General features: G+C 22.1%; 11 protein-coding genes across 11 annotated transcripts; 6 read left to right on the top strand and 5 right to left on the bottom strand. All coding sequences in view use genetic code 6, as the record gives it.

The window, feature by feature from the left end:
* Positions 1-428: 428 nt before the first annotated feature.
* TTHERM_000678329 (hypothetical protein) lies at positions 429-2,681 on the bottom strand (the record flags this gene model as incomplete). Its single annotated transcript, XM_012801023.1, has 1 exon — positions 429-2,681. One exon carries the CDS (start codon positions 2,679-2,681, stop codon positions 429-431), a length of 2,253 nt encoding a protein of 750 aa, XP_012656477.1.
* A 1,047-nt stretch (positions 2,682-3,728) lies between these two features.
* On the bottom strand, positions 3,729-7,236 carry TTHERM_00678330 (hypothetical protein; the record flags this gene model as incomplete). Its single annotated transcript, XM_001027809.2, has 3 exons — positions 3,729-4,100; positions 4,152-4,642; positions 5,079-7,236. The coding sequence occupies 3 exons, from the start codon at positions 7,234-7,236 to the stop codon at positions 3,729-3,731; spliced, it is 3,021 nt and encodes a 1,006-aa protein (XP_001027809.2).
* Positions 7,237-8,264: 1,028 nt separating this feature from the next.
* TTHERM_000678336 (hypothetical protein) lies at positions 8,265-8,772 on the top strand (the record flags this gene model as incomplete). Its single annotated transcript, XM_012801024.1, has 2 exons — positions 8,265-8,511; positions 8,738-8,772. 2 exons carry the CDS (start codon positions 8,265-8,267, stop codon positions 8,770-8,772), a joined length of 282 nt encoding a protein of 93 aa, XP_012656478.1.
* Positions 8,773-9,359: 587 nt separating this feature from the next.
* Positions 9,360-9,740, top strand: TTHERM_000678337 (hypothetical protein; the record flags this gene model as incomplete). Its single annotated transcript, XM_012801025.1, has 1 exon — positions 9,360-9,740. The coding sequence occupies one exon, from the start codon at positions 9,360-9,362 to the stop codon at positions 9,738-9,740; it is 381 nt and encodes a 126-aa protein (XP_012656479.1).
* A 343-nt stretch (positions 9,741-10,083) lies between these two features.
* TTHERM_000678338 (hypothetical protein) lies at positions 10,084-10,404 on the top strand (the record flags this gene model as incomplete). The annotated part of the gene is made up of 1 exon (XM_012801026.1): positions 10,084-10,404. The coding sequence occupies one exon, from the start codon at positions 10,084-10,086 to the stop codon at positions 10,402-10,404; it is 321 nt and encodes a 106-aa protein (XP_012656480.1).
* Positions 10,405-11,015: 611 nt separating this feature from the next.
* TTHERM_000678339 (transmembrane protein, putative) lies at positions 11,016-11,796 on the top strand (the record flags this gene model as incomplete). The annotated part of the gene is made up of 2 exons (XM_012801027.1): positions 11,016-11,734; positions 11,793-11,796. The coding sequence occupies 2 exons, from the start codon at positions 11,016-11,018 to the stop codon at positions 11,794-11,796; spliced, it is 723 nt and encodes a 240-aa protein (XP_012656481.1).
* Positions 11,797-12,671: 875 nt separating this feature from the next.
* TTHERM_00678340 (hypothetical protein) lies at positions 12,672-14,293 on the top strand (the record flags this gene model as incomplete). The annotated part of the gene is made up of 2 exons (XM_001027810.2): positions 12,672-13,131; positions 13,209-14,293. The coding sequence occupies 2 exons, from the start codon at positions 12,672-12,674 to the stop codon at positions 14,291-14,293; spliced, it is 1,545 nt and encodes a 514-aa protein (XP_001027810.2).
* An 853-nt stretch (positions 14,294-15,146) lies between these two features.
* Positions 15,147-16,057, bottom strand: TTHERM_00678350 (CDP-diacylglycerol-inositol 3-phosphatidyltransferase; the record flags this gene model as incomplete). Its single annotated transcript, XM_001027811.3, has 4 exons — positions 15,147-15,236; positions 15,307-15,426; positions 15,517-15,917; positions 16,018-16,057. The coding sequence occupies 4 exons, from the start codon at positions 16,055-16,057 to the stop codon at positions 15,147-15,149; spliced, it is 651 nt and encodes a 216-aa protein (XP_001027811.1).
* A 1,232-nt stretch (positions 16,058-17,289) lies between these two features.
* TTHERM_00678360 (AMP-binding enzyme family protein) lies at positions 17,290-20,075 on the bottom strand (the record flags this gene model as incomplete). The annotated part of the gene is made up of 6 exons (XM_001027812.3): positions 17,290-17,757; positions 17,816-18,221; positions 18,282-18,678; positions 18,786-18,982; positions 19,354-19,534; positions 19,742-20,075. 6 exons carry the CDS (start codon positions 20,073-20,075, stop codon positions 17,290-17,292), a joined length of 1,983 nt encoding a protein of 660 aa, XP_001027812.1.
* Positions 20,076-20,946: 871 nt separating this feature from the next.
* TTHERM_00678370 (AMP-binding enzyme family protein) lies at positions 20,947-23,738 on the bottom strand (the record flags this gene model as incomplete). Its single annotated transcript, XM_001027813.1, has 6 exons — positions 20,947-21,423; positions 21,546-21,951; positions 22,010-22,406; positions 22,477-22,673; positions 23,031-23,211; positions 23,405-23,738. 6 exons carry the CDS (start codon positions 23,736-23,738, stop codon positions 20,947-20,949), a joined length of 1,992 nt encoding a protein of 663 aa, XP_001027813.1.
* A 1,631-nt stretch (positions 23,739-25,369) lies between these two features.
* On the top strand, positions 25,370-26,023 carry TTHERM_00678380 (hypothetical protein; the record flags this gene model as incomplete). Its single annotated transcript, XM_001027814.2, has 1 exon — positions 25,370-26,023. Exon 1 carries the CDS (start codon positions 25,403-25,405, stop codon positions 26,021-26,023), a length of 621 nt encoding a protein of 206 aa, XP_001027814.1. The 5' UTR covers positions 25,370-25,402.
* Positions 26,024-26,772: the final 749 nt, after the last annotated feature.

Here is a 26,772-nt window from a genome sequence, read left to right on the forward strand (position 1 = left end):
ATTAATCAGTTGATTTAGATTTATTATTAACGAAATTTAATTGCTAAATAATAAAAAATTAACTAATTAAAATATTTATATCAAACTTAACAAAACTTGAAAAATATTACTTTTGAACTTTTTATACAAATTATGAAAAATATTTTAATTTACAATTAGTGTTTTTTAAATTTTGTAAAATTTTTATAATTTTATTTATTTAATTAATCTAATACTAAAGTACTTTTATTTCATCTAATAAAATATTTATTTCCATATCTTAGAATAGTTATTTTGCTATAATAAAATTAAATATTACATCTTGATTTTGCTTTTTATTTATTTATTTTATTATTTACTTACTTAATTATTTATTTATTTTCTTATTTATTTATTTAGATTAGTATTATATGAGTAAAGGAGGGCTATTATTTTAAAAATATATTATTTCAATAATATTTAGCTAAGCCAAGTAAATCAATTTAATTTGAATAATCTATAAAATCATATGGGTCATTTACATATGTTGGAAATCGTTCACCTTAATTAATTGAAGTGTATTCATTCATTTCAGAAATTAGGCCTTTCCTTTCTGTTCTTTAATCTTTAAGTAAATCTAAATATTATAAAATGTCATCTGAATTAGTGTTTTCTTATATTATTATTTCATCATTTTTATTGATATCAGAGTTATATTCTTTTTTAGATCTTTCTTCTAAAGATTCAGACTAGGTTTGAATTTAATGTTTAATAGGGAATCTTTGTTTTGATAGTTCGTATTTATTTATTTTTACATCGAATTCAGAATTTTTTATGTCTTTATATTACTATTTTGGAGGAGTAGGTTTAACTTAAGGAGATCTTGATTTATCTTTTTTTTAAGGTGAAGAATTGCTTTCTGTAAATTTTAGGCAAACTTAAAGAGTTGTTTTTAAATTATCCAAATCTTCTATCACTTAAAGATCTACATACTCTTGTACCTAAGCGATTCCGTTTGAGTCTTTTTGTAGAATTTTGAAGTAAGTTTTTTCAAAAAAGTGTTTTGGGTCCAGAGAATCCTTAAGCTTCAAATCGTTTAAATTATTATTTTATGGCGACTAATCTGTGAGCAAAGAATGATCATTAATTTGTTTATCATTAACGAATTAGTTAACTTCTTGTTAATTACTTTATGAATGGATTGTTCTTTCAACAGTATCGATGTATCGATTATAATATTAATCGTCTTTTTGAGGTGAGTTATTTTACATTTAGTTCTAAAAGAAAATTTCCAATAATTTTCCTTTAGCTGCACCACAATCTATCATAATTTTAGCTATCCTTTACTAATCTGATGAAAGAGTAAATAAAAATTAATACATTTATAAAATAGAATTGACAAGTTCTCTTACTTTATCTTTATTTGGTCTTAGTTCTTAATTCATTTTATAGGTATCTTGCTTTATATATTCTGCATATTTATTGATCCTTTGAGCTTGTTAAACTACTAAAAAGTTAAAACTAACATATTAACCTTGGTTTTATTATGATCCACTAAGGTCTGTGAAGTATGTACTGCTTGTATCATTATAACTCCCGTTTTAATATTTTAAATTACGATTTAGTTTTATCTTTTCAATTATTTTCTTTGAAAAAGGTCTTTACTTATTGCTTTTATTTGATATCATCGAAATCATTGATTGAGGGGACTTGGCTCTATTTTATGGGCATGTTTATGCAGAATAATTTGAGTTAATCGATTGATCTGTGTTCATTCTTTTTTCGCTTTAACAGCGATAAATATATTTGTTTTGATCATCATTTTTATTCTAATCAGTTTTTAAAACATTTTAGCTTGTGTCTTTAAGATTAAAATTGTTTATCTGATTTCCATTTTTGTTACATATTTCTCTTAACTTTTATCGTTCTACTGATTGACTTATTTTCTAAAACAAACTTTGTTTTGGAGCTGCTCTTTCTATTTTATTTGAGTTAAATTATGAGTCATATTACTAGCTGTTATCAAAAGCAGAAGAGTAGCTTTAATCAACTAATTTATTAGAATAATTAATATCTTTTTTATTGCTGTTTGGCATTCGATTGACGCTACTTAGGTGATTACGATTTTCAAAATTAATCTTTTATTACTATTCACTTCCTTATTAAGCAAAATATGTTTAAGGGTTCTATTTGAACCCATTCAAAAGCTATTAATCATTTTATTTATCTTTCAAAGCTGCAACAATTCTTGATGGATAAATTTCTTTGGAGTTGCTACCACTAATGCAGTATGAGAGTTTCTTTTAAATTTAAGTATTTATGTATTATTGTATATCACTTCCTTTAAGAGTTAAATTTTATTTTTTTGTGTTTCTTAATACTTCATACTTTTTTTAGTCTGAGCTGTAATCATTATTAGAGAAAGAGTTATTTTTGTTAGCATAATTTACAGATTAATTAGCTAATTAATTGCCATTTTATTGAAAATCTTCTGAGCTATCTGTTTAAATTCTCTTTCTGGATATTGATCTAGGTATTGTATTGATTTAAAATTTCTGAATTCCTTATTTTTATTAAGAATAAGCTCGCTCTGGAGTGAGGTATTTAACATTGCTTGATTAATTTTAATGTGTTTAATGTTAATTTTAATAATTGACGAGCGAATGATTTTAACTGCTTCTCGGACTTATCTATTCTTCTTAGACACAAACTAATTGTGACATTTTTATTTAAAAACTAAATCAATAATTGATTTTATAAAATGAGTTAATATTTGTTTTATGCTAATAGATCTTGTAGAATCCCTTTTTTAAATATCTAAATTTGTTATATTGTAATTGTAAACAAATAATTTTTACAAAATATCTTAAAAATGCAATATTGAATTAACAAAAATTAAAATAATCGAAAAAAATAAGTAAAAAATTTGTAATTAAAACTTTCTTTTTCTTTTGATATAATAAGCACCAATTATGATAAATACCTCTTTCAAATATATAACTAAATCTGCATGGCAAATCATTTCAACCATTCAAATTGATTATAAATTTTAAGCATTGATAGGTTTCATGCATGATATTATAAATATTTGATCTTTTTTAAATATCAATTTACTTCTTTCGTTTGTAACTTTAATTATCATAATTCATTTTAAACGGAGTAAAGTTTTTTTTAATTCTACATAAAATTGTTCTGCTTTAAATGTATTAAAACTTATTATTTTTATGCAATTTCTTAGAATTCTAAAATAAAGTATATGCTAAAAATATAATTTAGCTTAATAAAAAAATATATTTGATATTTTAATAAAAAGTTTTAAGAGATAATTATAAAAATAAAGAATATTTACCCAATTTTAATCTTTTTTTACTTTTTTAGAAATATTTTGCTCAAAATTCAAATATTGAAGAAAATAAAACTCTGGCTTTCTTAAATAAATTAAGTGTTTGAATGTATTATAAAAACTGTAACAATTATCATCCCATCAATACTTTTTGTAATAAATCTTTATTTGGTCATATAAAATATCTAACTAAGTCATGTATTTTAATTAAATTAATAATTAATATTTTGTATAAATAATAATGCTTACATTTTTATAGGGAAATTAAGCCAAAAAAAATATATTTACTAACTTAGATAATAAATATTTTACAAAGAAAAATAAATTTTTTAATATTCTGTAATTTTATTTTATTGTAATTTTAAATAATTAATTGAAACCAATAAACAACCATTTCTAAACATATTCAATTTGGAAGCTTGCTTTTTCATTCGTAAGATTGCAAGAACATCCACTAAATTAAATCATTTAACAATCTACAATTTGGATTTATGCTATAAAAAAATTTTTAAATTAGAAAATTATCTTTATCTATCAAAGATAACTCATTCAAATTACTCCATATTTCTTCTTGAAAGCCATGAAGGATTAACTTCTCTGAGCTTTCATTAAAAGGAATTCCTCTAGCAGAGGCTAAAAGATGATAAAATTCTTATTTCGTTATTTGAATCATGTTATATTTATTGAAGAATCTTTGAAGAAAACCAATTTTTTAATCATGAGTAAGCAAATTTGCAACACATGTTTTTATTAAAAGAAAATCTTTCCAACCAAGGGTGGGATGTTAATGATCTCCAATCTATTAAATTGAAATAAGTTAAATTAATTAAAAAAATATTTTTTTAAATACATTAATTTCTATCTACAAAGCTTCAAATATTTATGTTTAGTACTATCTTTCTTTGTCTTGAAAGGATGGATTCATACTAAAAAATATCTAAGTATATACCAAATAATCTCTAAAAGGTTTTTTTAATCTGGAATTAATTCCGATATTAGCTTTTTCTTCATAGACTGAATTCAGAGATACTAATTATTTAAATTCTGCATGAAAATTTAAAATATCTTTTTCAGATAACTTTTCATATTATTTTAAGTAAGTTTAAATGTCGCCCTTAGTTAAGTACAAAGAGTTTTTTTATTCTTTTTTAATTACTATTTTCCTTTAAGTTTAAATTACAATCTGGCTTGCTTTTTATTCTATTTTATCATTTTCATGAACACCTGAATTATAGTTAAATTCAGGAATGCTAATCAAGCTCATATTTCTTGTTTCTAATTTTTTCTGAGTACTCCTATGATTAAATTTCTAAACTTCCAAACTATCTAATTAGCTTTTCTCTTTTTATAAATAATTATTTTAATCTAAAATTAAATCTATAATTGATTGATAAAAGCACTTAATTTTCTCTAAATTATGAATATTAAAATTAGTTTTATTTTTGTTTTCTCTATTAAATTAAGCATTTAAAATAATTTATCATAAAAAATTTTAACATTAATTTTAAAATTTCACTTTTATGTTTTTTAAATTTAAATACTTGCAAAATTAATAGAAATATTTATCTTCTCTCTTTAAATTGATTCAAGTTAAAAATTTATATTTTAAATTAAATGTAAAAAATTAAGAAGTAGATTAACTAAATAATCTAATATTTAATTAAATAAAGGGTAAAATATTAAAATAATTTAGAAATTAATTTAATTTATTTTAAATTTTAGTTTTATTAACAATTAAATAAAAAAATTGATTTATTTTATTATTTAATTCAAATACTTTATGGAGAATTAAGGGAACAAACAGAGTCTTGTGTTGTCAAACTAGGAGGTAATCGAAGAATTTGTGGCAATTTAAGTTATTTTTTATTTTGTTGAGGTGAGTCAGGATTAAGAGTATTTAATTAAGGAGATGATTCAAGAACAACAAATGCCTACTAAAAGTTTTTTTTTCTTTCTTAGATAAAGGATATTTTTTCTGCATTTTTGTTGTATTATTGAAGGTGTTTTTAGAAAGATGGGTAAAGAGTAATTAATGAGGTTAGATTACCAGCTAATAATACTTTTTAAGAAATATTGAACTCATAGAGATCGTTAATTATATTTCCATTTATATCCATAAGTGTATTTATATCTTCTGCAAAGGGAAACTATTTTTATATTTTTTGATTGATTGCTAAAGTTAAATCTTTGATTAGCTATTCTCTATAGTCTTAGCTAGGTATGAAATAATAAATTATAAATTCATAAAACTTATTTTGAGCAATTTCTAACTTTTCATAGCTTTGTATTTCCTTGAGGAAATTCCATTTACTAATCTCTTTCAGCTGGTATTTACCTGATAATTGATTTGTTCTATACTTGAGATAGTAATCAGATTATAATATATCTATTATATAAGGTTACAGTCTTGTCATAAGTTCATAATCAGCTATTAACCTTACAGACTTATTAAGTAAACTTAACCAATATTTTTCAATATCTATTTTAATGAATTTCTAATCAATGTCTTCATAGTTGTTAACCATATCCAATACAATAACTTTTAATTTAGGTAGTGTTAGAGCATGTGGCTTTTCTCTTTAAATCAGCTAAGCTATTGAGCTATTTTATGCTAAAGTCTGTAAGGAAACATTGATGTCTTAACTTTTTTCAAGAGAAAAACATTTCTCAAATTTAGATTTTGGGCTTTACTGGTTGTCTTAATTTTTCTCTATAGATCTGTTTTTTTTATATTTAATTTTAGGACTGAGGGAAGGTGATTAATTCAAGGAAGAGTTTCGGATCAAATCTAAGCTCATATCCTTTTATCTATTTGTCTATTGGATAGGCTCTAGAGAAAAATTAGAAATTCCATTAAGCTGATTCTTTATTAAAGATAAATTTTTTTCTGTGTTTTTACTAGATTTGAATATTTTTTCAATAGTTTTGTTACTCGAATAGCAATTAATATTTCCTAAATTTTAATTTTTTTCTTGCTGCAAATGAGATTTCTTTTGCTATTCATTAGGTTTTAGATTTTTTTCAGAAGGAGAATCTAGAGCAAAGCTTGTTGCAGAGCTCTACCCATGAGCATTTTGGAATATATCTACAGCAGAGTAAACGCTATTAGACTTATTCTTATTTTTTTAGGCTTTAGTTATTGGCAAGTATTGATTTTATGACTTGTTATAATCTTAGCTTATCTCAAAAGGAGATATATTATTTTGAGAGTTGTTTTAAGAATTCATATTTTTATAGTTTACTTGCTTTCCAAAAACATTTCTAATTTACTGCCTATTAGTTAAGTTTACTGTATCCTCTCCTTTCCCATCTGAATTCGATTAATTTAAGCTTTTATTTAAAGAATAACTTTACTTATTTCCATTTAAGTAATTTTGATCAGATATGTATGATGCCTGAACTGATAAATTAATTGGCTGGTTGTAAGGATTGCCAATTATCCTGCTTTATCTCGCTTAATTACCTAAATACTAATTTTATCCTAACCTCTGTTAATGAGATTAAGAATAATATTATAAAGCTTATTCTATTTAATATTGTGAAGTTTATTCAACAGTAGGTATGGATTTCTTCCTTTTTTTGTATTTATCAACATTAATGCTATCAACAAGCATGCCTTATTCTAAATTAACTCCATAAAGAGCTCTCCTTAATCTATTAGTATCATAATTTGTATCAATTTATTACTAAGCAGCATTCTAATCTCTACTCCTCTCTGGAGAATTATTTAATGAATACGAATGAGCTTAATTAGCATTATGACCTAAACTTTACTTCAATAATTTTTAATGAGTAGAATTTCTAGCTGAATATAAATGCGGGCTTTTAAATAACTCATGATTCTAATATGTAGGAGAAACAAGGTTATAATCCAAGTAAATTTTTTTTTTCTTCCTTGCGCTATTGCTGTTATTAATATATTGATTTGCTAACATTTATGAGATAATAATACTATATTTTAAGTGCTTTAAAAGTTAATAAATATAATATCTTAATAAATTATTGGAAATAATAAAAGTTTTAGTTCTAAAGAATTTATATTATCCATCGCTTTAATCTTGTCCTAGATTCCATTCAATCTATTTTACATCAATTTTATTTATAAGCCACAAAACTGAATTTTATTAAAAAAAATATTTTATTTTTCATTACAAAAATTTACTACTTTAATATAAAAATTAGATTTTATTTTAAATTTTAATATTATTTTATATTGGAGCATATAATAATTAAGAGTAATTATTTTAGCAATACATAGGTATTTCACTATTTAATTATTAAATAAAATAAATATAATTATAATTAAATAAATTTTTTAATATAAAATTAAGGATTTTTCTTTTAAAACTTGTTTAAAAATAATTTATTATTTTTTAATTAACAAATAAAAAAATATTTAATAAAACAATTAAAAAGTAAAACATTTCTACAAGTAAATATTTTTAATTTTTATTTAAATTCGATTAGATATTACTATAATGAACTTAAAATCTTAAATATTGTAATAAATTTTTTAGAAAATATTTTAAGTGAGTGATTTAGATTGTATAGAATATCTTTACAAATGAAATTGTTAATAAATAAGGAAATCTAAATAGTCTGAATGAAAATCAAATGATATAACAAACCTATTCATTCAGCTTTAATAATATAGTTGTTAATTAATTATCTCTTCAAATATTTTTAAGATTTTGGAAAAAGATTCAATTTTTAACGGCAAATCTTTTATTTTTTTTGAAAAATTAATTAATTCAAAAAAATAAAAAGAAGGTAAAATAAATGGAATTGGTTCTTTATTTAGAAAAATAGATATAAGCAATTTATACTCTTAAAAATTTGCTTATAGATTCACAGATTGCAGTTTGTTGGAAGATATTGCTCTTCAAATACATATCTTTCTTGAACTTTATCTTAAAATTTTGTTAATCCAAGAAAATCATAAAATTAACTTTATGATTGATAAATGCAAATAGTGAATGCAAAGATGAGATTTTTTTATAACTTATCGATATTTTTTGAGGAATAATTTAAAGCCAGATAATTTGCCATCCGTTCCCGAAGTTATAGAAATGCCTTTATCTTGGATATTTACTAAATTTATCAGATTTTAAGTTATATTTAAATGATTGATTGCATTAATGAATGTATTTCTAAGATAAAGATCCAAAAATATTAAGAAAATCGTTTTGATAGATTTTCAAAAAGATCAAGTAAGTAATTCATTATTTTAGGCAGCTTTTGATAATTTTACTAACTATGAACATACAAAATTTACAGTTTCGTATAAAATATTTTAAAAATATTATAAATCCAATAAACTTTTTTAAAGTTTGCAAAAATAAAGGGATAAAATAGTTAGACTAAGCATTTATTTAATAAAAACAATATTATTTATTTAATAAACGCATATTGAATTTTATATATATATAATAATAGAGACTTCAATAATTCCCTTAAAGCTCTTAAAGTGAAAGATTTGCTGAGGATATTTATAAAAAACTAATTTTATGATTGATAAATATAAATAGCAAATGCAAAGATGAACTATTTTTATAACTTTGTCGAAATTTTAAGGAAAAATTTAAAACCAGTTCATTTGCCATCCGTTCCCGTAGTTATAGAGATATATTCATCTTAGATATTTGCTAATTTTATCTTTCATAAAATGAAATTTTAGATAAATATAATTCTTGTAGTGGTTTCTGATAAATAATATATTAATAGATTTCTTCTACTTTTCTTATAAAAACATAAAAACGATAAGATTTATTTTATTTTAAAAAGGAGATATTTATTAAATTAATATTTTATAAATGAAGCCTCAATAGAATAAAAGTGACAACTAAGAAGAAAATTCATAAATGAATATCTAAGTATCAATAAAAATGCAAGAAATAGTTTAGGATATATATTATCAAATGAATTATGTAAAGAATAGCTAGCTCAAAAAATTGATTGCTTCAATTTTTCTCATAAAAATGATAAGATTTATTTTATTTAAAAGAAGAAATATTATTAAATTAATATTTTATTAAAAGCAGATATAAAATTAAATAGAATGACAATAAATAAATTTATGAAAAAAACTCAAAAATTCATATCTAAATACCAATAAGAATGCAATAAAGAGCTTAGAACAAATTTCAAAAAGTATGAATAGAATATCTTGCTTAAAGACATAAAATTTATTTAATAAATTTAAAATGTATTTAAATATTTTTAACATATAATAATACAGTTGAAGGCCATATATTCTTAAGGCAATAAGCATGATAAAAGTTTTGAAAATATTTTAAATATTAATTTAAAACAAATATTATATTATTTTTTTTATAAAATAGAAAATGAAGACAGACATGAAGATTTAATAGAAAGATTCTTTTTCCATTCTAAAAATTCTTATTCCTAATAAAATTCCCTCAAATTTAAGTAGATGTGATTTGAAGTATTGAGATCAATCTTATATTTAAGGAAATAAGTTTTTAATACCTAGGAGTTGAGACAAAATAGATGCCCGCTTAAGATTGTCCTCATACTTTTAAATTGCATCTCTTATATTATTTGGGACGGAAGTCGTGGAATTAGTTTTTAAATTCTTATTGTAAAAGAACACTAAAATGGTGCTTTTTTATTAAAGCTTTTATTTAGTGAAAAGGGAATAGCTTGTGCAAAATAGACATTTAATCTAAATATTAAGATTAAATATCTTATTTAGTAAAAAATGATTAGATAGATTGCATGTTAAATGAATTATATTATTAATTAAATAAATAAAATAGCTGATGATTGAATTAAAAAAACTAATTATGCTCTTTTTCCCAAAAACAAAATAAATAAATGAAAGAATTAAATCCCATAAAATTTTCAAAATGATAAAGATATTTGAAGAAAATTAAAATTTATAAAATAAATTAAGAAAAACTATGAAAAAAATTGAAAAATAATAAAAAATAAAAATAAAAAGAAAGAAAAAGAAAAATTAAAAAATATTTGAAAAAATAATTAAAAATAAATACATCAATTAATATTAAATTAAAGATTTATTTAATCAAATAATAAATAAATTAAATTAAAAAAAAGCTACATTTTTATTTAATAACTGATATTTAATTACTTTATTTAGTTACAATTATTTTAATAAAGCAAGAAACATTTTTCTAAATAAATTTAAAACTTGATGTAATTTATATTTTTCATTATTTTTTTAATTAAATTCTCAAAATAATTAAAATTAAAATAATAATAATAGAATAACTTTCACTCATTCTTTTATTAAATATTAATAAATAATTTAAATATATTTTTTTAGAAAAATAAAATAATTTTATTGGAAGATAATTTAATTTCTGACATCTTACAAGTAATTAATTATGCTTAGCTCAATAATAATCTATTAGATTAAAAACTAAAAATTTTACTAAGAAGAAAAGTAAATAGTTAAGTAGAAGAATGCAATTAAAATTTTTTTGAAAATTGTTTTTTATTCATTTTCATAAAAAATGTTATCATAAATTTGTAATTAATTTTAAATACTAATATGTTTTTTATATATTAATTAATAACTAAATATTGGTTCTTTTAAAATTGTTTACAACTATTTTAATTTTTACTGCTTATGTTCTCAGAATTATCATCTTCCTAAACTCTAATTAAAAATATTATAAACAAAAAGTAAAAAAATAATAATAGAATCTACCTTAATAAAAAAATTAGAATGGAAAGCTGCAAAACATTTAAAAATTTGCTAATATATTTTGATTATCTAGTAAAACCATACGAATTTAAATTGCACAATGATAAGAGAAATGGAACTATTTGTGGAGGTATTTTTTCATTGATCCTTCTAAGTGTACTAACATTTTATTTTGTTGTGACTATAGAATAACTGTAAACATAAGATAATAATAATTATATATCATACATTGATTCTTCGCAAAGCAAAAGTGATTAAATATAAGTAACTGAAAATGAAATTCAATTAGCTTTTTTTATTAGCATAGAGAATAGTTCAATCAATTAAGAGCAGCAAAATTTAATTATTAGGGAATATTTGTCTGGCTAAAATCAACAATCTCCATTATTTGGTTCTAAATCAAATATTAAACTTCTACATATTTAAAAAAATAACAACTAAGTTTTGTAAAATAACCTATAAATTGTTGAATGTTCTTCTGACAGCAGCAATCAAAGCTAAATTAGTAAACTTTTTTCTTCTGTTAAATATCCCATGTTTTGCTTATCTGGGTAATTTCAATTACAAAACCAATTTTATTAAACAAATTATACCTATTTGAGCTTTGAATTCGACTTAGATAATAATGATTTAGCAACTATATTTCCTAACTCTAACATATACTTAAATATGATATACAATGATGATTCATACTAAGTTAACGGAAATCAATTTTAGTAATCTCCAAATTATTAATTTAAGTAATTTCTTCAATTTATTTAAATATTTTTATAATTAAAAAAACCATTTAATTTAAAGTTGATAATTAGGCAAAATTTATTTCTACTATACTTAATATTGATTAATCAAGCTGTTAGAATTGATTGCTTTTGCTGCAATAATCAAAATTTTTTTAAATAAATTTAATATTCTGACAAAGAAAGTCTAATTAAATTAAAAAATCTAGTTCTATAATAAAAATATATAAATTATGTGAAAAATTATCTCAAATATTTATCAAATTTTAACCATCATTACTGTATTTTGAGGTGGCTACTTTTAAAAATTATTTTTCATTAAGTTAAAAATATATAAATAATTCACCTTACTTTATTACTTCAAGGCTACTATATAAAATAGTACTGAAGGTATATTACTAAATTGAAAAAATAATAATAATTTAATCAATCACAAAAAAAAGAGATATAAAATCAATTATTTAAAAAATAAAGAATGGTATTGATAAATTGAAATGAAAAGCTTTATTTAATAATAATAATATTTCTTATGAAATTACATTTTTCGTTAATTTTATTGTAAATTTAATATAAATAAATAAATAGATAAATCTAATTTGTGAAAAGCACTAATATAAATTTTTTGTAGAATTACTAAATGATTAATTTATTTAGGCAATAATAAGGCACATATTTTTTACCAAGCTCGACAAGTTAGATAGGTAAAGGAGCTAGAGTTTAAAAATAAGATTTGCTGATATTAAATTAAAGTGATATAGCAAGTATTAATATAACAATAAATATCAACAACAATATTTTTATATATCAGATGCAAACAAAAGAGTTCTAAATGATAATTATAAATTCCTTATCACTTTTAGGAGGTCTTTTTACTGCTTTATTTTCTTTTGGGGCATTTTTATATCAATATTATTATCAACACATCATGTATTAAAATATAATGAACGAAACTTTTGTTTACGACTTGGGAACTCTAGATAGTAGATATAAATCTTAATAAGAATGTCATTCATAATACTAAACTCAACACTCTATTTTCAAAGATTTTACGTTCAAAGTGGAGTATAACTTTATATTATTCACACTCTAAAAAATAAAATTCTTCTTGAAAAAAGCTCTTTATCTCTTCAAAAGCAAGCAAAATAATTTTGTAGATTAATGTTATAGAGATTTTATGCTTTTTTAGAAATCAAGGAAAGAAGTTGAAAAAAATTTAGATCTTGTTTATATAACTAAAAAATTGTTTGAAGTTGAGAAGTTAAAAATGCTTCTTTTAAACAAGGATTAGCTCCTTATTTTTAATAGCTTAGTAACACCTGTTATTCAAATTAGTGAGAGTAAAAGCTAAACAAATTTCGAGGTTTAAGTTCCACTTCAAGATTATTGTTCTCAAAGAAACAGTAAATTTTATTTTAACATAAAAGAATCTATTAATTTTGATTATTTTATTCTATAATTAATTTTTATTAATAATAAGTAACAACTTTGCGTGACACAAATCAAATTCCAAAAATAAATTCAAATAAAGATATAAAGTAAATAAGATGCTCACTCTTTTATCCATCAATAGGCTTAAATGATACAAAGTAGCTGTTGGATTCTTATTAAAAAATTAGTGATAAAGAGTCAAAAAGAAAAGAGCTCGAACATATTTTTAAAGAATTAAATGAAATATAAAATGAAGTTTCTTCTCCTGATAAAATATAAAGATAAGGTCAGGGATAGATTCGGTTTTAAATTGACTCTGCAAAATGTAAAAGCGCTGTTAAGGTTAGCAATCGTATTTACAAGATGATAACATCAAATTTCTTGGACAAATAAATCATAAAAATGATTAAGTTAAATCAAAATATTTATCAAATTATAAACTTCTAGAATACTATTTCAAAGCAGAAATCTTTTGTTAATATACAATATAGAAATAAAATATCAAAAACAAATAACAAAAGTCCCTCATAGAAAATAGAATAAGAAACTCGAAGTTAAGAATCATCTCCAAACAAAAGGATTGGGATCAGAACACCATCCAAAAGTTTAGAAAAAATATGTTTTTAATCAAACATTTAGAATAAAGCATAAATATAAGAAAATGGTTTAAGGCAAAAATAAAATGTAAGCAAGTTTACTGTTTTTAAATCAAACTAAATCAAATCAGAATAAAATTTAAAAAATGGAAATCTTAACTGCTTTGATACAATATCCAGCATTAAAACAAGAAACAGGACCAAATCTAACTGCACAGATATAAAAGAAATCAGTAGCATTGAAGGCTCTGAGACTCTATAAAGCAAGAGCTTTCCCAATGAAGAAGAATTGAGTGATATAAATTCTCACATAAATGAACATAACTAAGAAGACTTTATAAGAGCATCCATAAATTAATACGATATGCTATTTCATAATATTACAAGTAGAAAAATCAATTAAAAAAAAAAAAACTCCTAAAAATTATATTCTTAGCCTATAATTTAAAATGAATAACTAGACATTAAAGAAAAATCCCCTATTATTTAGAAAAATTAATTATAATTTAGTTTTTTCAACAACAACAAATAAGAGTGAATGAATTTAATTAATAAAATTAAGTTAATAACATTATATTTGTGACATTTAAATTGTCTAAATTTAAATATTATTAAAACATTTATGATATTATATATTAACGCATTTTCAATATCAAAAGGTATATATTTTATTATTTAATAACACTCTATATCAAAAAATTTTACTACCTGTTATATTTTATATAATTATTTATTTATTTCTAAAAATAGAAAGAGTGGAAAAACAAAATAAGTTAATTTATTTATTTATCTTACAAAAATATTTAATTTATTTAAATATTTAGTAAAAAAAATAATTTTAACCTAAATAAATTATTGAATTGGTTTGATTGTGTAAAATTAAATTAAATAAAAAATTGAATAAGTAAATTCACAAAAATTCAAATATTTTTTACAAACATATGTTAAAAAAATAATGGATTTAAGGATTATTAATCAATTTGCATTGCTAAATATATGAAAAACACCATAGTATTAATTTTTTTTACATAAACAATTTTATGTTAAACATTTTTAATAAAATTAAAAAAAATAATTATTTCAATTTCTTCAGTAAGCAAATAAAAGATAATTTATAACAAAATAACAAAATAAGCATTTTAATAAAATTATTTTTATAAAAATTAGAGTTAATTAAGGCAAATCTATTTATTGATCTTTTTGTGTTATTAAAAATATAAAAGGAATTATTACTAAAATACTCAGATGAATAAATATTTATTTATTTAAGTTTAATAATTAAAATATATCCACAAAGTGTTCACTCTCTCTACTTTATTTGTGGTAGCTTCTTATTTTTACTTATTGATTACATTTACTTTTTAAATAATTTATTATATATAACTATTGTATCACTTTTTCTTTGAAGCTTCTAACTTGAGTTAGGTTTCGTGTCTACATATTTTTTAGGAGGCAGACATTAATTAAATAACGCTAATAAACTATTTTTTTGTTAATTTATAAATTTTTGTTAGATTCAATGATTAAGAGAATGTTGTGAAAAGTGTTTACGCTCTTTAAAATGAATACAGGAACGGAGAAGAGAAGTAAGCTAGTATTAACGATCTTGAACCAGTCAGGAACATCAATGTTATGTTCGTGGGCCTTCAAGTACATGTTTACCAAGAACATCTTTAAAAATTATAAAATATTAATTAAAATTTGGTGAGATAATTGCATTCTATTTAATAAAATAAGCTAAAAATATAATGAATTTAGTACTTCCATTCCTAAAACCATTGTGAAAAGGAATCCCTTAGCATTATAGTAAATGTGTAAGAGTCTGTATTCAGTTTTGGCAGTCTTGTGATGAGCTTCTCCACAATATTAGGTAGAATAAGTTTAGTACCAGTGAGATCCAATATCTAAACCACATGCTAAAAGGAAAACACCAGAAAGAGAAGGATAAAGTTGAGCTAAAATGCTTAACATAATGGCATCAGAAACTCTATCGCAAACCATATCTAAGACAGCACCGAAAGCATTGCATTAATTGAATTTTCTAGCAGCCATTCCGTCAAATGCATCTAAAGCTTAACTTAAAGCATACATAAAAGCAGTCATTAATGGATTAGTATTATAGTAGAAACAAACGTAGATGATGCAACCAACACGTCCATAATCTATAATGAAATTATTAATAATAACAGGTTAATCTCATTTGTTCTGCCCACAAAATTATAAATAAATGAATAGATTCTAACTAACTATTTATTAATTTACCTATCAAATTAGGAATGTAAAGAAAGATATTGTCTCCCATTTTTAAATGATTTATACCTAGAAATATTTAATTTTTGTTGCTTTTGTTGAAATTGAGAAATAAATTATTAATTTATAATTTTATTTTATCAGATATCACAATATCTATCTATAAATATTTAAAGCCTAATCAGTATTAATAAAAAATTTAATTCTCGTACGCATTTCAGTTCTCCTTTTTTCTAATTTCATATACAAAGTATTTTTTTACACACTGACAGTGCGCATTAAAATTGATTCTAGTTCGCATTTTATCTGGTTTTAATTTAATTATAGTATTAAATTTTACCATAAAAAAAAATATCTAAAAATATTTAACACTTTCCAATAATTTTATTTTCTACAAAAGATATTCCAACAAATATTTGATCAAACCATAGAACTTTATTTTAATACATCAATTAAAATAACTTATAATAGAGTTAAACTCTTATGATAAATTAAATTGTTTAAAAGATGTTTTAACAATTTCAAATTAAGCCTATTTGATAATTTTATTTTAAAAAATAGAATAATAAATAATGTTATTTTCTGTAAAAAATAATTTTTGTTTTTTTATTTAATTTTCTAAAAATTAAAATAATTTCAAATTTTAATATTAATATAATATTTTATTCATTTATCTAAATCCTAATAGAAACAAAATAACATTTTTTTATTGATTACTTTACCATTAATATTAATAAAATAATAAATATATTTAACTCAAAAACAACAATTTTTTAGAATATTTTTGAAATTTCTAGAAAACATAAATTGAAAAGATATGAAAGAAAGGTAGTTTTTATCAAAAAAGATTATAAATTTATTTATATGTTTGATGATTTATTTATCCATATATGTTTTATATTTTTTAATTTTTCTTTCTTTTCCCTTGACTTACTTATTAAATATCCATTAAAAATTAAAAATACCAGCAAAAGTAGAAATTATTTATTTTTGATTAAATTGTTAAGAATCTATCTTACTTAATAAATTTAGATTAAGGATTTAAGCAATTTTTATAAGCAACTTATAAAATATTTAAACATGTAGATAGAAGATCTCTTACATCAACCAACATTTTTTAATTTGTAAATTAATTATAAAAGTAGATAGAATATTCGTTTTTAATCAAAATATGAAAAAGAAAAATTATTTTTGATCATAAAAATAAAAAAAATTAAACAAACACTCTATTCACTAAAAAATAATTTATATTTAATTTTTCTTGTTAATTTGATGATTTTTTATTCATTATTAAGAATATAAATCCTCAATAACCTTTTTAAAATGCACTTTAGCAATATGACGTTGCAATTTGAAACTTGTAGTGAGGCATCCGTGAACTGTAAATGAAACAGGTTCAAGATAAATCTTTTGAGGTTACTCGAAAGTAAAGAGACCTTCTTTTTTACCAAATTCATTAAGACTCTTCAAATACCATTCAATAATCTATTTATTCTAGCATAGAGTAGCTACATCAGTTTCATTGATATTTAACTCACTTGCTATTTTAACAATAACTTCTGGGTTAGGAACAATAATTCCAATACAGAAATTATATAAGGATTCACCATGGACATAAACTTCTTAAACTCCTCTTGCTCTAACGTAGATGTTTTCTACCTTTTCTGGAGAAATGTATTCACCCTAACTCAACTTGAATATATTTTTTTTTCTATCAATAATTTTTAAGCCTCCATTTGGAAGGATTTATCCCTTTATTATTAAAAAGAAAATAATTTAAATACATTATGTAATTAAAAGAAATTATTACAATATCTCCTGAATGAAGCCATCCTTCTTCATCAATAGCTTCTTTGGTTTTCTCATCATCTTTGTAATAACCTTCGAATATGCTGTTACCTCTAACACATATTTCACCTCTAGGCATAGGATTGCCATTTTCGTCTTTATCTGTACTCAAATATTCCATATCAGGAACATCCTAAAGTTTTATTTCGCAGCCTGAAACAGCACCTCCTACATTACCAGACTTGCTATCGAGTATTGTTTAAACTGTGGCAAGACCAGTTCCTTCAGTTTAGCCGTAACCTTCACATACTATACAAGATAGAGCTATTCTGAAAAAGTCCATAACCTTAGGTGAGATAGGAGCAGAACCACTAACAAGGATTCTTACTCTACCTCCAAAAACTTGTCTTATTTTGCTGAAAACGATACTATTTTAATTATAATCATATTAATAATTTGTTCATAAGATAAAATCTAAGTGTTGTTACGCATCATAAAGCATATGAGTATTTTTTCCACTCTTTTCTAGGTTTTACAGCTTAGTTTCAAGAGCATAATCAATGAGCATTTTTTTAAATCCTTGATTAGAATTTAAGTTATTTTTGATTGCTTCATAGAATCTGTTTAATAAACGAGGGACAGTGATTAAAATAGTTGGCTTAGCAGCAGCGATATCATCCTTAAGTTTAGTTATTTCTCCTGAGAAGAAAGCCACCTAAGCACCAACTAACCAGCAAGAGACATTAACAAAACGTTCAAATATGTGAGGAAGAGGAAGATAGCTCAAATGAATATCACTTGATACAAATTTCACATCACTATTCATGTGACCTGCAACAGAACTTAATATATTTTTATGAGAAATCATAGCTCCTTTTGGATTACCTATAATAATTATTCAAAAAATAAATCTTTTAATTGTTCAAGAATAAATATTAAAAAATTATTTTGTATTTAAAAAATAAGTTGTTTTTGCTTATATTTTAGAATACCTGTTGTGCCAGAAGTGTAGCTGAAAGTAAAGATAGTTTAAGGAGTTAAGGTAGGTAGAGGAAGAATATTTTCAGAACCTTTTGCTAATAAATCAGAATATTTATAAATGGTAATTCCTCTGCTTTTCATCAAATCCTAAAGCTCAGCAGGGACTTCATCATAAGCAATGATATTTTTTAATTCATGCAAGTCCTTACTATTTTCATAAATAATATTTGTTGTTAAATTTGAAAAATCAAACATAATTTTTTTCATCAAGTATAAATAAATTTAACATTTGATATTAATTAAGTCAGAGTATATCTTTTTGCTTACATTTGATTGTATAGATTTTTGCAAGATGAACTCAAATTATGTGCATTAATAAAATTAAATAATTTATTTTAAGTAATTTAGTAATAAACAAATTCAGGGAACATTTATTAACAAAGACAAAATAAATAAGAAATTTAATTAGAATTTTTGGGATAATTCAAAATTTGGTTAATCAATAAAGCAAGCAAACTAAGATATGTTTTAGAATTAAAAAAAGCAAAAACAAATTTTAACATATAATTAATTATTTACGTTTTAGATAGAGTTTAAATAGAAGGAGTGGAGCAGTAACAGGTTGTGATTCCAGAGTGTCCCAAAACATAGCTGATAGATTCAGGTCCAAGTGAATCATACAATGGTACCATTGTGTACCCGTAAAGGGCATTTGCTATATCTGAAACAATCCATTCGGCTCTATTTTTTGCATAGATACCTAAAATTATTAATAAAATATTCTTTAACTTTTATTAAGAAAAATTGTTTTTTTAAATAAAATGTTTAATTTTTTTGGTAATTGTGCTTATTTTCTCAGTAGATTTTCTTTTTTTTACTTTTTTTTCTTTATTTCTTTGATTAAAATAGAAATTGCAATTTTATGTGTATTTTTAAACTAACTATCTAAAATATTATCCAATTTTACCTACAAGCTTGAGGTCATAGTTCTTGTAATCTTTAGCTTCTTTAAGAAGAGATAAATTTTAGAGAGCAGAAGCTATGCTTTTTGCTTGGGTCATAACTGTATCGTAAGTAATATACTCATACTAGTTAGTTGTTTGGTTAAGAGTTCCTAAAAATTCTTTATTTTTATCAAGAGAGTAGCCATGAAGAATAAGATCTTGGATATTCTTGATATTTGGAAATGGTGTATTGACCAAGTCCTTTTAGAAATTGGGGTGTCTCATGATTTGAGAAGATCCTTGCTTCTTCTCATCAATTGGAACGTTGTATATCCTAGTTGATTAATCTGCTCCCATTTTTGTATTTATTTGTTAATTTCTCTTTATTACTTTGATAGAATTAGTTGTAAATTATTAATGTTTTCAAATTTAATTTTTTTTGTTTGTTTGCTAGTTTTAAGTCAAATATTAAAATAGTCTTTTTATAGACTACATTATTAAATTTTTGATAAATCAAATAAAGAATGATGTGGATTTGTAGAAAAATAGAATCTGAACTTAACGTGGTAAATATCAAGTTGTATCCAAATATTTTTTGATTGATTTATAATAAGCATTACTTTGCATCGGCATTATTATAATTAATAATATATAAAACAAACAGATGAATTTGTGATTTAGTACGCAATCTCTATTAAATATTTATGCATAAGCTTGATTTTTATGATGTAAACTAAATTTATAAAAATTAAACTAATAATATTTGCTAATGTAATCAAAATATCATACTCATTTTCCATTTTAGAAATTTAATCAGTATTGTCATTTTAAACAAACTAAAAATAATTTATTTATTATTTATCAAAAAATTTGTTCAGATTACAGTTGGATTTTTTTCAGATATCAGAAAATTTCTCCACCTTTCACAAATTAAAAGTATTTATTTATTTATTTATTTATTTATTTATTTATTTATTTATTTATTTATTTATTTATTTTAGAATTTATAAAAAAAAATAGTTTGAGTAGTTCTTCTAAATAAAAATTACATTTTTTTTGAAAGTTGAAAAGCTTTTTTTAAAGAATGAACACAAAGCATGAATAGAATTAATTATTTTAATAAATTTAATATAAAATAATAAATTTATCTACTTTAAGAAGATTTTTCTAAGTTTTTAATAGATTAATTTAAAGAGATTAAAATATTTATTTTAATTATTATTCTTAATCATTAATTGTTATTATTGTTATATAATTCTTATATTATATTCTTGAAGTAATTCTTAGCATGATGACGTTGAAGTTTAAAGCTGTTTGTAACACATCCAATTACTAAAAATGATTTTGGTTCAAGATATATTTTTTTAGGCTATTCAAAACTAAAGAGCCCTTCATGTTTACCAAGATTATGAATAGTTTTTATATACCAAGAAATGATTTGCTAATTCTTACAAAGAGAAGCAATATCAGTTTCAGAAATATTTAACTCAGCAGCAATCTTTAGTAATTCTTCCTAACTTGGAACAATTATTCCTATGCAATAATTATAAAGTGATTCACCGTGAATGTAAACTTCCTAAACTCCTCTAGCACGTACATAGATGTTCTCAACCTTTTCTGGAGATACATATTCTGCCTAGCTGAGTTTAAATAGATTCTTTTTTCTGTCTATGATTTTTAGCCCTCCATTAGGAATAATTTCACCCTTTTTAAATAAGAAATAAATATTGTTCAAGCTTTTAAAAATTATAATTTTAGGTAGATTTATTTTCCCCCTCATAATTAAAGATATTTTAGCAATTTATTTCACAGTAAATATAAAATTACTATATCACCAGTATGAAACCATCCTTCTTAGTCAATAGCTTCTTTTGTTTTCTCTTCATCTTTGTAATAACCTGAAAATACATTGTAACCTCTAACACAAATCTCACCTCTTGGTTTGGGATTACCTAACTCATCTTTGTCTGTGCTCAGGTATTCCATTTCAGGGACATCTTCAAGTTTTAGCTCTGAGCTTGGACCAATACCTCCGACATTACCCATTTTAGGATCAGCTTTTACTTGAATAGTCACTACTCCACTTAGTTCTGTTTATCCAAAGCCTTCAATAACTGAACAAGACAAAACTGCTTTAAAAAAATCGAAAACTTTAGGAGAAGTAGGAGCGGATCCGCAAACTAATTATCTAATTCTTCCACCAAACTGCTCTCTTATTTTGTTGAAAATTATCCTATTTTTATAAAATTTGAATGCTATTTCTTTACATTTTATATTAAATTATAAATTACTTGTCATATAAAATGTGTGTATAAACACCGTTTTTTTATATGTTTTCAAGCTTTGTTTGAAGAGCGTGTTAAATGAGAATTTTTTAAAATCCAGTGGCTTAATTTAGCTTGGAGTTGATAGCATCATAAAATCTATTCAATAAACGAGGGACGGCTGAAAAGCAAGTAGGCTTTGAAGCAATTATATCTTCTTAAATTTTGTGAACATCTCCTGAGTAAAAGGCAATTTTAGTACCTTTAAACCAACAATATACATTTATAAAACGCTCATATATATGGGGAAGAGGTAAGTAGCTTAGGTGAACATCATCTTAAGTGAGAAAACAATCTGACTTGTCATAATTTGTAACTGATGCTAAAATATTCTTATGAGAAATCATAGCAGATTTAGGATTACCTTTTTAATTAATTAATTGGAGTAAAAAATGGGTTAGCTTATACTTAAAAATATTCTTAATAAAGGCTACCTGTTGTGCCAGAAGTATAGCAAAATGTAAAAATTGTATCTCTAGTTAATTTAGGTAGAGGCAGGACATTCAAACTTCCCTTTTCAACAATGTCTTTGAATAAATGCACAACAATTCCTCTTTGCTTTACTAATTCAATTAAATCCTCTGAAACGTGATCAAATGAAATAATATTCTTTAAGTGATGCAAATCTTTTCTAATTTTAGAAAAAAAAGAGTAAAATTTATTATAATATCATCTCAAATTTATTTGTTGTGGTCGATTAAGCAAGATTAAAATAATGATTGATATATTTTGTTATTTTGCTTTGTTTCAAAATTTAGCTTACTATTAAATATCTTAATGAGATATTTTATGAGTTAAGCTTTCTTAATTTGATAGTAACCAACCTCAATAAAAATTAAGCAAATCTATAAAATCGATAGAAAGAAATAGTTCTATATTATTTTAATTATAATAATCTTGCTGAAATGAAGGAGATTCTAAATATTTATTGAATCATTAAATTTATTTATTTGATATAGTAATAGTAAATTATTTATCTATCTATTACGTTTTTGATAGAGTTAATACAGAAGCAGCAGAACAATAACAAGTAGTGATTTCTGAATTAGCAAGGACATAACTAATTGAATCAGGACCCAATGAATCATATAAAGGCACCATAGTATATCCATATAATGAATTGGCAATATCTGCTATCCCCCATTCAATTCTATTTTTTGAGTATATTCCTATTTATCAATTTATATAAAATAAATAATTAATTAAATGTCAACTTTAATAGTTTTGAATTTAATAAAAAGTATTGATTAGCAAACATGTATATTTATTTCCATCAATTCATTCAATTAAATTATAAAAGTAAAAGGCTAAAGCAAATCAATAATATCTTATATTTTATAATAAGGAAATACTATTAATTACCAATTAATTCCATTTTTTAATTGCTTTATTCACTTGACTCTTTCAAGAATTATAGATTTTTAACTGCAGAGCCTAATTATTTTGCCTATTCAATAACCTAATCGTATGTCATATACTCAAATTCATTAGAAACAGGGTTTTTTTTACCAAAAAAATTCATTTCTTTACTATTGCTGTACCCATGTAGAACAAGATCTTAAACATTATCTATTTCAGGTATTGGTTTATATTCAAGCTTATCTATATATTTAGGATGTCTCATTATTTAAGAGTAGCCATCCTTCTTTTCATCTATTGGAACATTATAAATTCTACTAGATTAATTAGCTCCCATTTTGATAATATTTATCACTCTATTTTTACTTTAGTAAATGCTGAATTAATAATTTAATTAATTTTAAAACAATATAAATTCCTAAAAAACTACATTTAATCAATATAAAATACTATATCAGTCATTTGTGATAAATTTATCAAAATTGAAATAATAAATATAGCATTATTTTATTTAATTCCCTCTATGTAATAAAAATTTCTATTTAAATTGATATTTTATAATTCATTCGACGCATAATAGAGGATGTTAAAATAATGAGCCTTAATTAATGAGGATTTGTGTTAATTATATTTATTTATCTACTTACTAATAAAGAATATTTTCTTTAAAAATAATCTCTCTCTTTAAATTTACATTTTAACATTATTTTTTTTATTTGTAAAAATAAATTTTAGAGTAGATAATTAACAGCAATTATCTTATTAATCTAATTAAATTAAAAATTACTTACCATTTAGATGCCTCAAGTTATTTAAACTTAATCAAGAAATTGATTGAATTCAATTAATTACTAAATTTTAACTCCTCATTTCATAGTTTACTGCTATTTTATTCAATTTTTCTAAAATAATTGTTTGAAATTTTTATATAATAATATTTAAAAATGAAAATTGATTTATGAAATATAATTTATTTTTTTTGAATAAATTTATTGAGTTTATTTTTACTCTGCTTTGAATTAAAATAATCAATAACTTTCTTGAATTGTAAGGATAAATTTAGATTATTATTTATAAAAGAAATTTTAGAATATAGTAAAAATATTTATTTTCTAAACTGAATGTATTAAAAACTACTTAGATATTTCAAATTATTTAAATTTCATTACAAAATTGATTAACTCTAATTACTATTCAAGATAAATTTTATAAATAATCTATCATTTGTTGATTGAACTTTACAACACCAATAATGATTATTTGACATTTAGAATTTTGATAAAAATGATATTAAAAAATAAAAGTTAATAATTGAAAATATTGACTAAAATTATTTAATTTGTTTTTTGGTCATTTTTACATAAAAATAAAAATACCTTCTTAAAATATTATGCTGATTTTATAATATTGTTTGCAAAAACTAATTTTACAGCGAAATTTTAATAATAATTTTTTAAACTGATTACATTAAAAGTTAATTTGATTGTTCCTCAAATTATTTAAATTTTATAATAAAATTAATTTAATTCAACTTATTTCTAACCATTTATTAAATAGATCCTTAAATATAATTAACCTTGTTTTTATAAAATTTTCTTTGGTTATAAATAAATGGAACTCAGATAAAATATAATTTGCTGTTTTGCTTATTTATTTATGTAAGTATTTATATTTTTAGTGATTGGTTAGCATAAAAATAAAGCTTATTAAAATATATAAACAATTAATGGTAATGTGTTGTTTTTTGCTATTCTTTCATGAAGTGTGGTAAATTTTCTAAATAATAATATTTTGAAAAAGAAATTCAAGACTGGTTTGTATAAACGAACCATCCTTTTCAACTTAAATAACAAATCCTTTATTAGTCCTTCTTATTTATTACCTATTTTAATTGAAATAAAAATTGTTATTAACAAGTTTTATGCAATAAATCAAAAAAAAGCATCAAATTTATTAATTATTTGTTTAAATCAAAAAAAATTATTATAAAATAAAAATAAGATGGGACAAAACAAAAGTAAATTAGAGAATGGAAAGAAATCTCATCTTCACTATTAAGTTTATTAGATTTTAGATGAATTCAAAGAGATTGAAGAGAAATACTTTTATTATAGAAAATAGGCTTATATGGCGCATGATCCAACTAATTATTAGGAATATTTAGAATAAGATTTAGACATAATTGATGAAACCAAATTTTTTATCGAGTAGATAGAAAGATTTCCTTCAATTGAATTGATATCGGCGTTTGTCAAATATTTAGATTTCATTTATCGTTCTTATGAATAATTCAAATAAGTTTAATAACAGCTCCAAGTTGTGCAGAATAAACTTCATTTCATGCAACTTGATTTAAATAATTCATAAAATTTCTAAGGAATTTCTTAGTTAGTGAAAGACAAATTTTCTTATGTATAATCACTATCTTTTTAAATTCACCAACAAAAGTAAAGCTCTCTAAGGACAAAAATTAACCTCTTAAAAAATATTTTGAATACTTTGCAATATCAATACTAAGAAGAAACATTAAATGGATATATGAACTGCTTGGAAGATATATCTACTCAATATTCTAGTTAGATGATAGCTATTTCAGAATCTGACTCTTCATCTCAGCACTGAATTTAGATTATTAATTAAAAATGTTCTAGCAAATTTTTCAATTTCTTCTTAACACTTAACACTAGTTGAAAAATAGTTTGTTTACAGATAAATAAAGACTAAAGTTAAATTAACAGCTTAAATATATTAATTAAAACAAAATTAAATAATTATTTTGAAACAAAAAACTGATAAACATAAAATAACTTCATAAATGTGAAAAAAACTCAGTTTTAATTTTGGAATTCATGACTATCATCTTCATAAAAGCAGTAAGTACTTTTTCTGTTATTGAGTAAAATCAGATAATCAATCAGACTAAAATCAAAAACCTAGTTTTCTAATTACCAAAAAATATTTAAACATAATTTATTAATTTAACAACCAAAACTTAAAAGTAATTTAAAAAAAATGTTTTTAGTAAAAAAATAACAATTTATATAAATAATAAAAAAATTTTAAAAAACTTTAAAGCCTTATTATTGAGTCAGTTTTTAACCAGACGCTAGAAAAAAATTTTTTTAATTAACACTTAAAAGGCTAAATAAAGAATTAAAACGTAGGGTAATTCAATAAATAAATTATCAAATTAAAAAACATTGATTTAATAATGTTAAACATAAAATTATAAATTTGCTTATATGTTTTTATATTATTAGTTTAAATTTTTCCTTTTAATTACCTAAGTAATGTTAATTACTACCACAAACTAATACAATCAGATGCATATTTATTTATTTCAAAATGTAAAATACAAAATGTTAGCAAAA

The sequence above is a fragment of the Tetrahymena thermophila genome, assembly GCF_000189635.1.
Source record: "Tetrahymena thermophila SB210 genomic scaffold scf_8253823, whole genome shotgun sequence".
NCBI lineage: Eukaryota > Ciliophora > Oligohymenophorea > Hymenostomatida > Tetrahymenidae > Tetrahymena > Tetrahymena thermophila.